Below are 13,910 nucleotides of genomic sequence, written 5' to 3'. Positions count from 1 at the left end.
ACCAGGACGTAGTGGTTGTTGTTTAATGCTTTCAAGTCAGTTCTGACTCATAGCGACCATGTATACACAGTGTTTCCAAAGAACAGGTGGTGGGTTTCAAGGACTGACTTTGTGGTTCGAAGTCCAGGGCTCCGGATACATGATAAACACATATAAACAGATTCTTCTCCATTCACCAGCAATAACTGGTATAAATAAAGACAATTTCATTTTAATCAACAACAAAAGTAAGTAGCCAGAAATGAAATCGCAAAAAACATAAAAGATGCATATTAAAAAAAAAAAAAAAACCTTGAATAAAGGGAGAAACATTAACAAGGCCTTAGTATTACAAAGGTGTTTAACTTCCAAAGAAAGAACTAAATTTCATACAATTCCAGTCATTAAGTCAGAGATTACCAACTTCATAAGTTGATTTTAAAAGTTCATTTAGAAAGCTAAGTCTGCAGCCTGTAACCACCCTTCAGGTCTGGAAATGAACTCCTGCCCATGGCTCAACTTTCAGCCCAAGAACAGACTGATCCACAAGGGAAATAATAACACCAGAGAGGCATGCACACCTTTGAATCATCAATCATTAGAGAAGGCAAGGGTGGCATTTCCCCAAGGACAAAGTTCTAAAGGATTAGGACAGAAGGAAGAAGGAAACTGGAAACAGAGAGGAAGTGGGATAAGTTATACCACATTGCGGGGTTCGAAATCAATGAAATGCAACAAAATGAGTATGAATTATTGAATGGGAAACTGTAAACCTTCACCTAATTCTCAATAAAAAGCTTAAAAGAAAAACACGTATACAAGCGTCATAGGTTGACTTGTGACCACCCACTCTACCCCACCCCCACAATCTAGCTAGGCCATGATTCTAGATATTCTGCACTCATTCTCCATTTTGTGCTGGGATAGCGATACTATTATAAATCCTCATCCTCTGTGGCGAGGCAGGATTAGAAGCAGCTATGTAAGGAGCTCTGGTAGTGTAGTGGTTACGAATCGGGCTGTGAACCGCAAGGTCAGCGGTTCGAAACTACCAGTTGTTCCATGGGAGAAAGATGAGGCTTTCTGCTCCCGTAAAGATTTACAGCCTCGGAAACCCTGTACAGGGTCGCTATGAGTTGGAACCGACTCCACGGCACATGACAACAATAACAACATGTAAGGAGGCAGTCTACAGGATTAGGCTACCTCTGGAATCCATCTCTTTGGAGATATAAAAGGGATTAAACAAGTGAGCAGAGTACAGAGGGCTCTCTAACCAAGACAGAAGAGCTGGGAGCAGAGCACAACTTTTGGACCCAGGGTTCCTGCATTGGGAGCCTCCTAGACCCAAGGGAAGGTTGATGCCAAGATACACGGCAATTTCCAAGGAATCTCAAAGCCCCCAGATGTTGACAGGAGACAAGGACCTGCCCACATGCTGGCAGAGAGAGCCTTACCTGAGAGCCAGCCCTCTGTATTCGGGCTTCTAGCTTCCTGAACTGAGAGAGAATACATGTGCCTGTTACAGCCGTCCACTGGTGTTTATTTCACTTACAGCAGCAACCAGAGAAGAAGGAGAGCTGAGAGAGTTTTGAAAAGCAAAGGACCAACCTTCCCACTGTTGTTAACGGTTGTTGAATTGGTTCCAACTCATAGTGACCCTGTATACTGCTCCTGATTGAGGCTTTTTAGATCTTTGTGTGGGAGCAGAAAGCCTCATCTTGTTCCCGCAGAGCGGTGGCAAGTTTGAACCGCAAACTTGATGGTTCGAAGTCCAGTGCTTATTGTATGAACCCACCATGCTCCCGAACCTTCCTTACAAGATATTAAAATATACTACATGAAACATCTAATGTTAAAATGAGGATCCCTGAGTGGCACAAACAATGACTCTGACTGGCTACTAACCAAACACAGGATTTGAACCAAAAGTTCAAGTCCACCTTAGAGGAACCTTAGAAGGAAGGTCTGGCTGTCCACTTCGAAAACACTAGCCACTGAAAGTTCTACAGAACTCACAGTTCTACCCAGACACGCAGTGTCAACCTGGCATCAGAATCAGCCCAGGGCAGCTGGTTTGGGGTTTTACAGTAAAAAGTCACTATGAGCAACTTTAAGAAACTGTCACTGCCCCAGGTGGAACCATGTGGTCATCAATGAGGATGATAACTGGAAAGAATTGAAACATCAACTGTTAAAAGCACGAGCTTATCACAACACTTTTAAAAGGAAAAAAGAGAATGCGCCTCATTGGTGACCTTTGGAGAATTCGAGGATCGAGCACAGTCTCCTTGGGAAAACTCAGTCCCCACACACGTGTTAGGACATGTGGAGGAACCAAGCCCACAGAGTGCAGGCTACAAAGGCTGGTGTAGGGGTCAGTGTGCAGCGCTATGCCCGGGCCATTATCCACCCGTCCAGAGCCACCCACCCTGCTGGTACGCTCGGTACCCCCCTCACCTAGCCCACACACTTCCCACGCTGACCCACAGGAAACCTAACCACTCTGAACAAGGAGGCCTGGAATCCATAGCCCATGTACAAATACACTTTGTTCACGTGTGCCTACACGGTGGTGCAAGCTGTCAGGACAAAGGTACCAAGCCCGCAGGGTCTGGGGGGTGACAGAGTCTAGGAGCAGCCGCGTGGCACCATGCATTCTGTGCACATGGATTTGGAGGCTGGGGGCTAGCCATTAGTGAGGAGACCCTCTGAACTCCCATCTGACCCGGGTAGGGTGGTATAGTGAAAGAGACACACTGAAAGCCCCTTTAACCCGAGACTAGGAAAATTTATTTCACCTGAGCCGAGACCAATGCCGGGCAAAACTAAACAATGTGGCTGAAGTTCAAGCCAGAACTCCCCTGGGGAAGGGGTGGTGCAGGGCAGGGGTCCCAGGCGGTTTCTTTACCTAGGTGAGGGCTGACAGGTATGAAACCTCAATACCCTAACCCTGGGATTTGTGCCCTTTTCTGCACCCAGGTCACTGCTGTTGTTAAGTGTTGTCAAGTCACTTACAACTCAGAGTGCCCCTGTATACGGGTTTCCGAGGCTGGACACCTTTGCAGGTCAGACGACAATCAGTAAAAGTTCTCTTTAAAAACACAATTAACCCATGAGGATGGCTGGCCTCCCGGGTCTGCACCGGCACCGGGGTTTCGGTTAGATACCCCTGCTCCCCAAACAGCCCGTCACCGCCCCCTCCTCAGAGGAGGAAGCCGAGCATGGCTTACCGGGCTGGCGTCATACGTCTTACGGGCCAGGTCATCCAGGCTCTGGTTCTGTAGCTTCTCAGTGATGAGCGTGACCATGGTCGGGGGCCCCGGGTCCTCCGTCCGCACCGTCGGGCATCGGGGGTCCGGGACATTGGACTTCAGAAAGCCCAGGCCATCGCTGGGTCTGAGCTATGAACACTCACTCCATCGTTGAGACCATCGGAGCCTTGTGTCTGTTTGTGGTAAAGAGAAGTGGTCACACGCCATTCCCCTAGGGTTTGGGGTAGATGCTGAGCACCACACATCACATCTCTCTGACCCCCATAGTCTGAGGGCCCCACACATCAGGAATGACCACCCCCACTGCAGCAGGAGATACAGCGGCAGGATTTTGGAAGCTAGAAAGTGGCTCTGCCGCCAGACCTGAAGCCCTCAGTTAGTCCCAGGATATTACCACGGCCCCTCCAATCAACCACCACGGACCCTATCAACCAACCCTACCACCCAGCTGCAGTTTGTTTAAAGCAGTTACAGCCTTCTCCCCCTCCCCCACTCCACCTTGCTGAGCTACAGCCCCGCCCCCACCCCAACTGAAGCTGCTTTCCTGGGTCCCCAGAGAGGTCTGCCAGCCAGGCCCAGCTAAAGGAGAAAGGCCAGGCAACCATCCCTGTCCAACCCTAAAGAGTGAACAGTGAAGGGTCTCTGCCACCCACTGGCAGAGACTCAGACCCAGAGCGGGAGTCTGTCCAAGGCAAGAGAAAAGGAAAGAAATCCTATGTTGGGTGGGCGCCTGGTCCACCAGCCCAGCAAGCAGGCCCCACTCACGGCCTTCAGTCCACGTTTTTGTGTCCCCTTTGTGAATATGAGGAGGCACTGAGGGTCACCAATTTAGGGGAGCAGCAGTCAGTGCCATCGAGTGGCTCCCCACTCACATCACCCCTGCTGCAGAGGAGAAGCCCTCCACAGCGGCTCCCAGGCTGTCACCTTTACAGGTGGGGTGACGTGGGCCTGGAAGTGTTTCCTTCTAGTGTGCACCGGCTCACTGGGAGTCAGAACCGACTCGATGGCACCTAACAACAATGCACCTGACAGAGGTACACTGCCACATCTTTCCCCTCACAGTGGCTGGTAGATTCACACCACCAACCTTTTGGTTAGAAGTGGAGGGCTTAACCACCATGCCACCTGGACTCCTTAGGAAAGCAATAACCCACCAAATCCACGGCCATCGAGTCGGCTCTGACTCGCAGCGTCTCTACAGAGGGTTTCCGAGTTTCCGAGACTGTGTCTTTACAGGAACAGACAGCCTCGTCTTGCTCCCATGGAGCAGCTGGTACGTTTGAACTGGCGACCTTCAGGTTAGTAGCCCAACACCTAACCTAGAGCACCACAGAGCCACAGAAGAGACCAAAACCATCAGGGGAGAAAACAAAACAAAACAGCATTTTGAAGACTATAGTGTGCCAGAAGGGACCTTCCACAGATTTACCATCTTCCCCTCGAAATGGTCAGATACCACACCCATGACTTCAGACCATAAGACTGTTAAAAAGAAGCATTCTGAGAAGAAGAAAGGGCCCTGGGAGATGAAATCATAATAAAGATCGTCCTCATCAATCCGACTCACAGCACCATGTATGCCAGAGTAAAATCATGCTCTGTAGGGTTTTTGCCATGGCTGAGTTTCCAGAAAGTAGATCACCAGCCCCTTCTTCTAAAGTGCTTCTGAGTGGACTCTAACCTGCAACCTTTCAGTTAGCAGCCAAGCACTTAAGCACGAGCGCCACCCAGAGAGAGATGTCTACAACCACACGAGCAGTGATGGGAAAGTGCTGGGGCTCCAGAATGCGTGTCCTCAACCTCCACATCTCTGGTCCCCTTACCAGGCAGGATAAGCAGTCACAGAGGGCAGCCCCACCTCAACCAATTCAATCCACCTCTGGGACAGCACCGCCTGTGGACATCCGCCCCAAAAGTCCCTGAGTTTGGACTGCGTCTGAGGAACGCTCCCTGGGACCAGGTGGGGCCGACACTAAGAAAGCACAACAGTTGAACAAAACAGGTTTCTGACTAATACAATTCCAACAGTATGACATTCTGGAAAAGGCAAAACCACAGACAGTAAAAAGATCAGTGACTGCCAGGAACACGGAAAGAGGGAGAGAGGGGCGAGCAGGTGGAGCCGAGGGCAGTGAATTCTGCAGGTGTGAAAATGGTACGGTGGAAGTGTCATCTGACCTCCTCTAACCTGACAAGGTGGGGAGCAGAACCATCAGTGGATTCCTACAAGATAGTCAGGCAAGCCCCCATCTCTACCTTCCTTACCACTTACCCCCCACAGCACAATATATACTTCTCTGCTGAGTTCAATAATGTGTTGTAATGGCCACATACAATTCACAGACAATATTGATAATTAAGGGATTTATTACGGAAGTGGAGTCGGTTCTGACCCATAGCGACCCTGTACAGGGTTTCTAAGGCTGTAAATCTTCACAGGAGCAGAAAACCTCATCTTTCTCCCGCGGAACAGCTGGTGGTTTCAAACTGCTGACCTGGCGGTTCGCAGCCCAATTCGTAACCAGAAGTAACAAATTACAATTCAGGTTCCAGTGGGAAGGATCCAGTTCTATCAGGGCAGCCTCCTCTCAGCCATGCCTACATGCTTCCTCGGACAAGTGTTACCAAGCTCTTAGAGCTCTGCCAGTAGGTGCCAAGAGGCACCCCATTCTGCTAGTAAGACGAGCCCAAAGGTGTCCAGGTCTATCGCCATGTGTCCACCAATCTGAGGCACCCCACCCACTCCACCAGCAAGCCTCCTGCCTGAAGGCGCTCAGGTTTCTTGCTCTGTGGTCCAGGAAGCCCACTGGGCTGTCTCACACCAGTCTCCTGGTTCTGCCGCTACTGCTGTTTGCTGTCTCTCATCTCTGGTGTTACAGCTCATTGTCTGTCTTCCTGTCCCCTGGATCGAGGAAGCTCTTGGGGTAGGAATCCACTCCCAGATTGTTTGTCGTGGTGGTAGTGAGGGTTCCTCCCCATCTCCACCTCAGTGATGGCTCATTTTCAGCTGAGGATGGCCAAATTGATCCATCCATCCCCTCATCCACTTCATTTGCATAGTCTCACTTGGTGGGAGTTACAAAGGCCATGGCTGGAAGGGTCACATTAAGCAATCAGTGCAGCACAGTACGGCCCTGTGACGGTGGACACAAGACATGAAGCATCTGAAAAAACCCATGAGGCTGTACAACACAACATGACCCCAATGTAAACTATTGACTTCAGTTAGCAATCACCTTGGTTGGTCAACTATAACAAACGTACCACAGGAATGCAAGAGGTTAGCAACGAGCGCGCTGTAGGGAGTGGGGAGAAGCAGGTTATATGGAACTAGGCGGAGTTCTGGTCAACTTTTCTTGAAGCCCAAAACTGCTCTAAAAATCAAGCTTGTTTATACAAATATGCCAGCTAACTGCACATCAGAGTCCTAGGCTATAGGATCAGCACTGAACTGCTAGCCACAAGGTCAGCAGTTCAAACCCACCAGTCACTCCTTGGAAACACTACACAGGGTTGCTATGAGTTGGAACCAACTCAACGGCACAACAACCACTGTGCAGATGTATACAAAGATGTGTGAGTGTGCATATATACACACTTTTACTACACACTCTTACTTCCTCAATGTTAACATTAAAACACACGGCCCAAAAGCCAGAATCTTACCAAACTGGGAAATAAATGCTGGAGATGTTCCAGTAAACGGGGGAGCAGAACAAACATGCTCCACATCAACACAACAACCCAAAAAAAGAAAATGCTGAAGAGAAATGAGTCTCAATGTGAAGCAGATATACTATAAACTTAAGGAAAAAAACGGAAACTACCAAATAAGAATTCAGCAAGTACATGAACATACACAATCAATACAGAGAACCCTGCGCCTTCAGATACACTCACAGCCAGTCAGAAGAGAAATCAAAAGGGAGGAAGCATTTATAATCACAGCTAGAAATAAACAGCTTCAATACCAAGATGTGTTGAAAACGTACTCAGGTACAGAGAAGTCAACTTAGACATATGGCAAGATATGAGCCATTTTGCAGGGAGACGAAGACATCACCAGGATGAAGTTTCCACAAAGTTGCCTCATACATTTCAACATGGCGGAGAGAAGGGTGTTAAAGCTTGAAGAACGGGATCTTATCACGGAACGGGACCCAGAGGAATTGTTGGATACGTCAGTGTGTGCTGCACCATGTGCTTTTTCAACAAGCGCAAGCAAAAAGAAAACCAAAGTCTTGGCCTGCGGGCTGCATGGGAGAAGCATGGAGCAGGCTGAGGGTGTCAGGAGTAGCTCCCCAAAGAGGTTAGTTCCAGAGCTCAGTCCTGAGGAGGGGATCCCTGGACTGGAGAATGGGGTGAAGGGGACATTAAGCAACAAGAAAGAGTAGACAGAAACAAGCCCTGAGGGTATGCAGTGGCCCAGTTTAGACACTGGGATGCCTGATAGCCCTCAAGAGCCAAGGGCCCAAGACTCAAGATGAACTGGGCAAAGGTCAGAGGTCGCGGTCTAGATTAGGGATGATGGAAGTCAGAGATGAAACAATGGTCCCTACAGGATGCTAATGAATGAGAAGGGTGGGCCCCAGAAGACACAGAGAAGAAAAGTGTGAGAAGATGGGGAACTCTAGGAGTGAGGGGGCAGCCCCTTTATATGAGTAGTCTAGAATGTAGAATCAGCACAAAGCCGACTCCTATGAGGAGAGTGGAGCTCACAGATGTCCTAACTTTTCCAGGCTGCTGTACTCCTGTCAGCTGGGTGGGGTGGCCAGTCCCACCCCCCCCACCCCACCCCCGCAGCCTTCAGGCGCTGGTCTCCTGGCTCTTGCCGTCTGGTGTTACAGCTCTTTCTGACTCCTGGGTCTTGGAGGTTCTCAGCACAGCACAAGGTCCCCAGGTCCAAAGGATGCGCTCTGCTCCCAGCTCTTCTGGATGGCAGTAAGGTTGCCCTCAACCTAAGGGGCTTAAAAGGCCTAGCAGGATGGTAAAGTGACCAATCCCCTAGGTAGGTCACAGGAAACTTCGCAAAGTAAACGATCGGTTCCCTTTGTAAGCCTGGCAAAATCATCCTGGCAGAGCTACAAAGCCCAGGGCCAGAAAGGCCAGCTCTAAAGTGAAACCTGCTGCCCAGCTCCCTCCTTGCAGGGACTCCGGAGATCCACAATGGAGCAGGAAATAAGGTCCCCGAGAGAAGGTAGACACCACCCTGAGCCCATTTGGGGTGCAGAGAGACCTGCGTGGGGCTGATGGCTGGCACAGAGGACTCGGTGTATGGACACAGCTTAGCAAAAGCTCAGGCCACACCCGGGTTCGTTCACGAGGCCAGAAGATCCATCGGCGGCGGAGCCTCGGCTAGAGAGGCTCAGGAGCAGCACACGGAACAAGAAGAGCTAGTGCCCGTACACGCTGGGGGTGCTTGCTGCCCACTCCTCGAGAGGCAGCCAGATGGGAATGTGTGTCCCAGAAAAGACAATTCTGCCCTGGGAATGGCACTGTTTCCATACATTTTCAACCAAAGGAGTCCTCCTCACAGACACAACTCACCGTCCCTCCAGCCCCAAGGGGCTCTCCTCAGAGACAGCCATGTCCCATTGCCCTCCAACCCCACAAGACCCTCCTCACAGATATACCCTACCATCCCTCCAACCCAAGGTGCCTTCCCTCACAGCCAACCACGTCCTACCATCCCTCCAAGCCTACGAGACCCTCCTCACAGATACACCCCACCATCCCTACAAGACCAGGCACCCTCTCCTCACAGGCACACCCTATGATCCCTCCAACCCCAAGGAGCCTCCGCACAGGCAGCCACAACCATCCTTCAATCCAAGGCCTTCTCCTTGCTACATCCCAACATTCCTTAACCAGAGCCCCCTGCTCACAGCCAGCCACACTGCACTGTCACCCCCAGCCCGGCATCAGAGTCAATGAGTACAGAGTGCTGTCCCCAGTGTGGCATAGTGCTTGTTGTCACTATTCCCAGATTCCCCAGAGGCCCAACCCAGAGCAGCCACACACCTCCAGAGGACAGAGCTGTCCTCCTTCAGCTCCAAGGGCTGGCAAACCAGCTGGGTTCTGCTCATTCCACCAATTAAACATGCAGAAGTGATTTGAAATGGTGTGCGTTTCGCTGTGTATGTTTTCACCAAGAGTGTTTTTGAAACCGGAACAAATAAAGTGAAGAGGAAGGCCATTAGTTCTAGGTGAAGTGGCTGATTCCAGGGCTGAAGCAGAGAAAAGACAAGATGAGCCTGAATCTCTCAGGGCGCCAGAAAGTCTGGAAGTGCTCACAGAAGGCCACAAGGTAGGCAGTGACACAGATGAATTAAAATAAGAATCCCTGAGTCTACCCTGACATAAATAAATAATTGAAAAAATAAATAAATGGGGGCAGATGCCAACAAATAAATTGAAAAGGAACGAGGGAAATTAAAAAAAGAAATCATCATTTGGCCAACACCCCATAATAAACGTCTCAGGCAAGAATCATCAATGAAATGAAAACTAAAATTGGCAGGCAAAAGTATGATGAGAAACACGCTATTCAATGTATCCAAAAAAAAAAAAAACCCACGCCCCTTATTCCATGTTGCTGTCGGGTGCCATCGAGTCGGTTCTGATTCATAGCAACCTTATGTCCAACAGGACAAAATACTGCCGGGTTCTGTACCAGTCTTACAGCTGTTGTTACATTTGGGCCCACTGTTCCTGCCACTGTGTCCATCGATCTCATTGGGGGGCTTCCTCTTTGTCACTGACCCTCCACTTTACCAAGCATGATGTCCTTCTCCAGGGACTGGTCCCTCCTGACAACACATCCAAAGAACTTCATGCGATGAAGTCTTGTAGCACTCACTGCTTAGGCACATTCTGGCTGTATTTCTTCCAAGACAAATTTGTTCATTCTTCTGGCAGTACATACTCCATAGTCTTTGCCAACACCATAAATCAAAAGTATCGATTGTTCTTCAGTCTTCCTTATTCCTTACAAGGGGGCAAAATCGCAGCTTGAGAGTGGAGAAAGCTGGTCAGCACCATGATAACCAAAAGGTCACACTCACATGGCGGGTGCAGGAAGAAACCAATACTGTGTGCCTCTGAAGTGACGTGCTGAGAGGACACACCATCCCCTCCGGGAGAGACCTAATAAAATGCATTGCTTCAATCTAATCGGGAGAACACATCAGACAAACCCATATTGTGGGACACTCTACAAAGTAAGTGGCCAGTATTCATCAAAATTAATGCTCTGGGCTACTAACCAAAAGGTTGGCAGTTCGAACCTACTAGCCACTTCATGTGGCAGTCTGCTTCTGTAACGATGACAGCCTTGGAAACCCTCTGGGGCACCTCTATCTGTCCAACTGAGGAACTGACTCGGTGGTAACAAGTTTTGAATTCCTCAAGAGGGTCAAAGCATAAAAAACAAAGACTGAAGAACATCCCAGAGTGGAGGGAGACTGGGGACATGTAGCAACTAAAATAAGACAACATGTGACCCTGGACCAGCCAGTTAGAAGAGGCTGGGGCACAGTTATCAAAGTCCGAATAGGCATTACCATCTAGGTAAGACAGTAGTGCATCACATCCTCAAAGCACTCACAATGGACACGTGGGGAAAGCCACCAGACAAGTGCTCCAGGAGGACATCATGTCTGGGGAAGTATAAGGACTGCGGGGACGACAGAGACTCCTGGAGAGATGGACTGCAATCGCTACAATGCTGGACTCAAACACGCCGACCATGGTGGGGATGGTTGAGGACTGTGCAATGATTCATTCTGTTGTACCTAAGATCTCTATAAGCCAGAATCGAATTGACGTCTCTCATACTTAGGATACATTGTCACAAGGGACCAGTCACTGGAGAAGGATATCATGTTTGGTAAGGTGGAGGGTCAGAGAAAAAGAGGAAGACTCCCAACAAGATGGATTGTCAAAGTGGCAGCATCGATGGACTCAAGTGTGACAACAATTGTGAGGTTGGCCCAGGATCCGGCAGTGTTTCGTTCTGCTGTGCATAAGGTCGCTAAGAGTCAGTACCAACTCGATGGCACCTAACAACAACAACAAAACAGGAGTCCTGGTGTGGCGCTATGGGAAAATGAGCTGGACTGCAAGGTCGCTTTGAACTGCAAGGTCGGAGGTTCAAGCTCACCAGCCACTCCTCGGAAATCTTATACAAGGTCGCTATGAGTCAGAAATGACTTGACGGCACTTAACAACAATGAAACACCATTCATAACTGTATCATACCAATGCTGTTTTGCTGGGTTTTGGTCACTGTACTATGGTTATGTAAGATGCTAATTTAACATTTGGGAAATCTATATGTATCTAAAGAGGGAAAATACTTAAAAACTTTTTTTTTTTTAATCTGTGGAACAGAGTATGTGGTCATGGAAGCTTTAAAGTGCACACTTTGTCTCTATGTGACTCACAGAGTCTGCAGAGGCGAACTTGAGTGGATGGAGCACAGGCAGTACAATGCACTGAGCAAAAACACGGAGAAGTGGCGTGCCACTTTTGAACAGAAGCGCTCCATGTCACAGAAAAACGTGAAACGGTGGGGGAGGGAATACGACTAGCTGCAAAAGCAGCTACCTTCCAGAGACCAAAAGGCAGACGGGGATGTGCTGACTTCCTGCCCTTCCCAGCTGGAGCTCCTCAGAGCACTCTGTTCTGGGGCCTGTTGCGGGCTTGAGCAAGCAGACCAGACTCTGGAAGACTAAGGAACGTGCTGGATGATGCTGTCACTTTCTTCCAGAAGGAATACATATGACTCAAGTACTTCCACATTAAATCAAACCCAAGTCCATTTCTTCCACCAGGATGGAACTCCAGCTCACAAGGTGGAAGGTACACAGCTACCGGGCAGGTCCCAGGGCAGAGCAGCTCACTGGAAGGCACCTGAGCCTGAGGGGCTCCAGATGGAAAAGACGTCAACGAAGGATGACACGTGGTGGCCACGTGCAGGCAGCGGTGAGCATTAGATGTCCACGTGCAGGCAGCAGTGAGCATTAGATGTCACAGAAGCCACACTGGAAGAGGAGCAGGAGGCAGCCCGAGAGGAATTGAACACGAGGTGGACCGGAAGGGGCTTGTGGGCTGAGCTGCTCGCAGAGGCACAGACGCTGGTCTGGTGGGGCGGAGCCAGGATGCCGCTGTCCTGAAGGTGAACCCCCAGGCTGTGCAGATAGGAGTGGGGAGCGTGGGGGGCTCCATTCCCCAAATGCAGCCCTCGGAAGCCTCAGACAGCCGATGTCAGCATGCACACTCCTGGAAAACCCGCCTCCTGTCGAGAAGGTCCTTTGGTAACTTTTAGAATGAGATTTCCAAATTGTGGAAATCCATGTAGTCCGTGCCTTCTGCTTCTCTTTTCCAGGCTGGCCACGCACACTCTCCTCCTCTCCTCCCCTAGTCACGGCAGCTCCCACAGGTCAAAAGAATACCGTCCTTCAGACTGGCAAAACGCAGATGCCAGTTGCGGGACACCCTCACTTTCAGTTGCTGGCTCCCACTCCTTTGAATTGAATAGTTCGCTGAAAAGGCTTACAGAACTCAGAGAGTACTACACTTCCGACTGGAGAGTTATGATAGCAAAAGGACACAAACCAGAATCGTCAGACCAAAGAGAGGTCTGGGAGGGTCCCCCACGTGAAGTTTCCCCATCCCAATAGGCATGCTACTCTCTCAGACGTCTGGATGTCTCTCACCAACCAGGAAGCTCTCAAAGCCTCCTTGCTCAGGGCTTCTTTCTATTGGCCAATCCTGCGTGAGAGGTTAGGTCATGCCTCCTGGGGCTAGCTTGTCAGCCTCCAGGTGAGTCTTTCCTGGGCTGGTCAGCCCCTACTAGGCGGCGCACACTCATCCTCAACTGTCCCAGACCAAGCTATCCCGATTACTCCAAGGACTAGTTCTCAGAAACCAATGATAATAAAGGACGCCTTGCTTTGTTTGGGTAAAGCCAAATTCTTCACTCCACAACGTGCTGCCAAGTATGACCTCTGAACCTAAAGAACGCCTTTTCTCTGTGCCGAGTGCAATCACTTCAGTTGTTAAGTGCCACAGAGTTGGTTCCAACTCATAACGACCCTGTATAGGGTTTCCAAGGGGCAGCTGGTGAGTTTGAACAGCCAAGCTTCTTGTTCAGACGACCTTACAGCCCAGTGCTTTATACCACAGTGCCACACCAGGACTACTGATCTCATGCTGTTGCTGTGTAGTGCTGTTGAGTCCGTTCCAACCCATAGCAACTCTGGATAGAGTTTCCAAGGAGTGGCTGGTGAGCTTGAACCACCAACCTTGCGGTTCAAACTTACTTTGCAGTCTAGCACATTAACCCACAGAGCCACACTATAAATCAATTCCTCTCCACTTTTCATATTGTAAATCATTCAAGCTTGCTGTATGAAGATACTTCTTTACAACCACACCATAATGCAGTTAAAGATGTCAAAATAGTTTCTTTGCCACGTTCTGGCTTCCTCTACCACTGCCCCCACTGGCCCAAGCCCCAGTTGACCCTGGCGTGTACAACTAGATGGCCTGAGTGATCCCACCCGTCCACTTCTGCACCTCTCTCAGTTCAGTGCTCCCTGGGGCAATGCCTTACAAACAAATGGACCTTCCACATCTCGCAGGACAAAGGTC

General features: G+C 49.7%; 1 protein-coding gene across 1 annotated transcript in view; it reads right to left on the bottom strand.

The window, feature by feature from the left end:
* Positions 1-3,290, bottom strand: part of FAM53A (family with sequence similarity 53, member A) — a 41,016-nt gene extending 37,726 nt beyond the window's left edge. Inside the window, exon 1 of the mRNA XM_006874127.1 lies at positions 3,213-3,290. Coding sequence (XP_006874189.1) covers positions 3,213-3,290 — 78 coding nt within the window. The remainder of the gene's footprint in view (positions 1-3,212) is intronic.
* Between the last annotated feature and the right edge of the window lie 10,620 nt (positions 3,291-13,910).

The sequence above is a fragment of the Chrysochloris asiatica genome, unplaced genomic scaffold (assembly GCF_000296735.1).
Source record: "Chrysochloris asiatica unplaced genomic scaffold, ChrAsi1.0 scaffold00262, whole genome shotgun sequence".
NCBI lineage: Eukaryota > Metazoa > Chordata > Mammalia > Afrosoricida > Chrysochloridae > Chrysochloris > Chrysochloris asiatica.
This window is presented reverse-complemented; position numbering and strand designations above follow the sequence as displayed.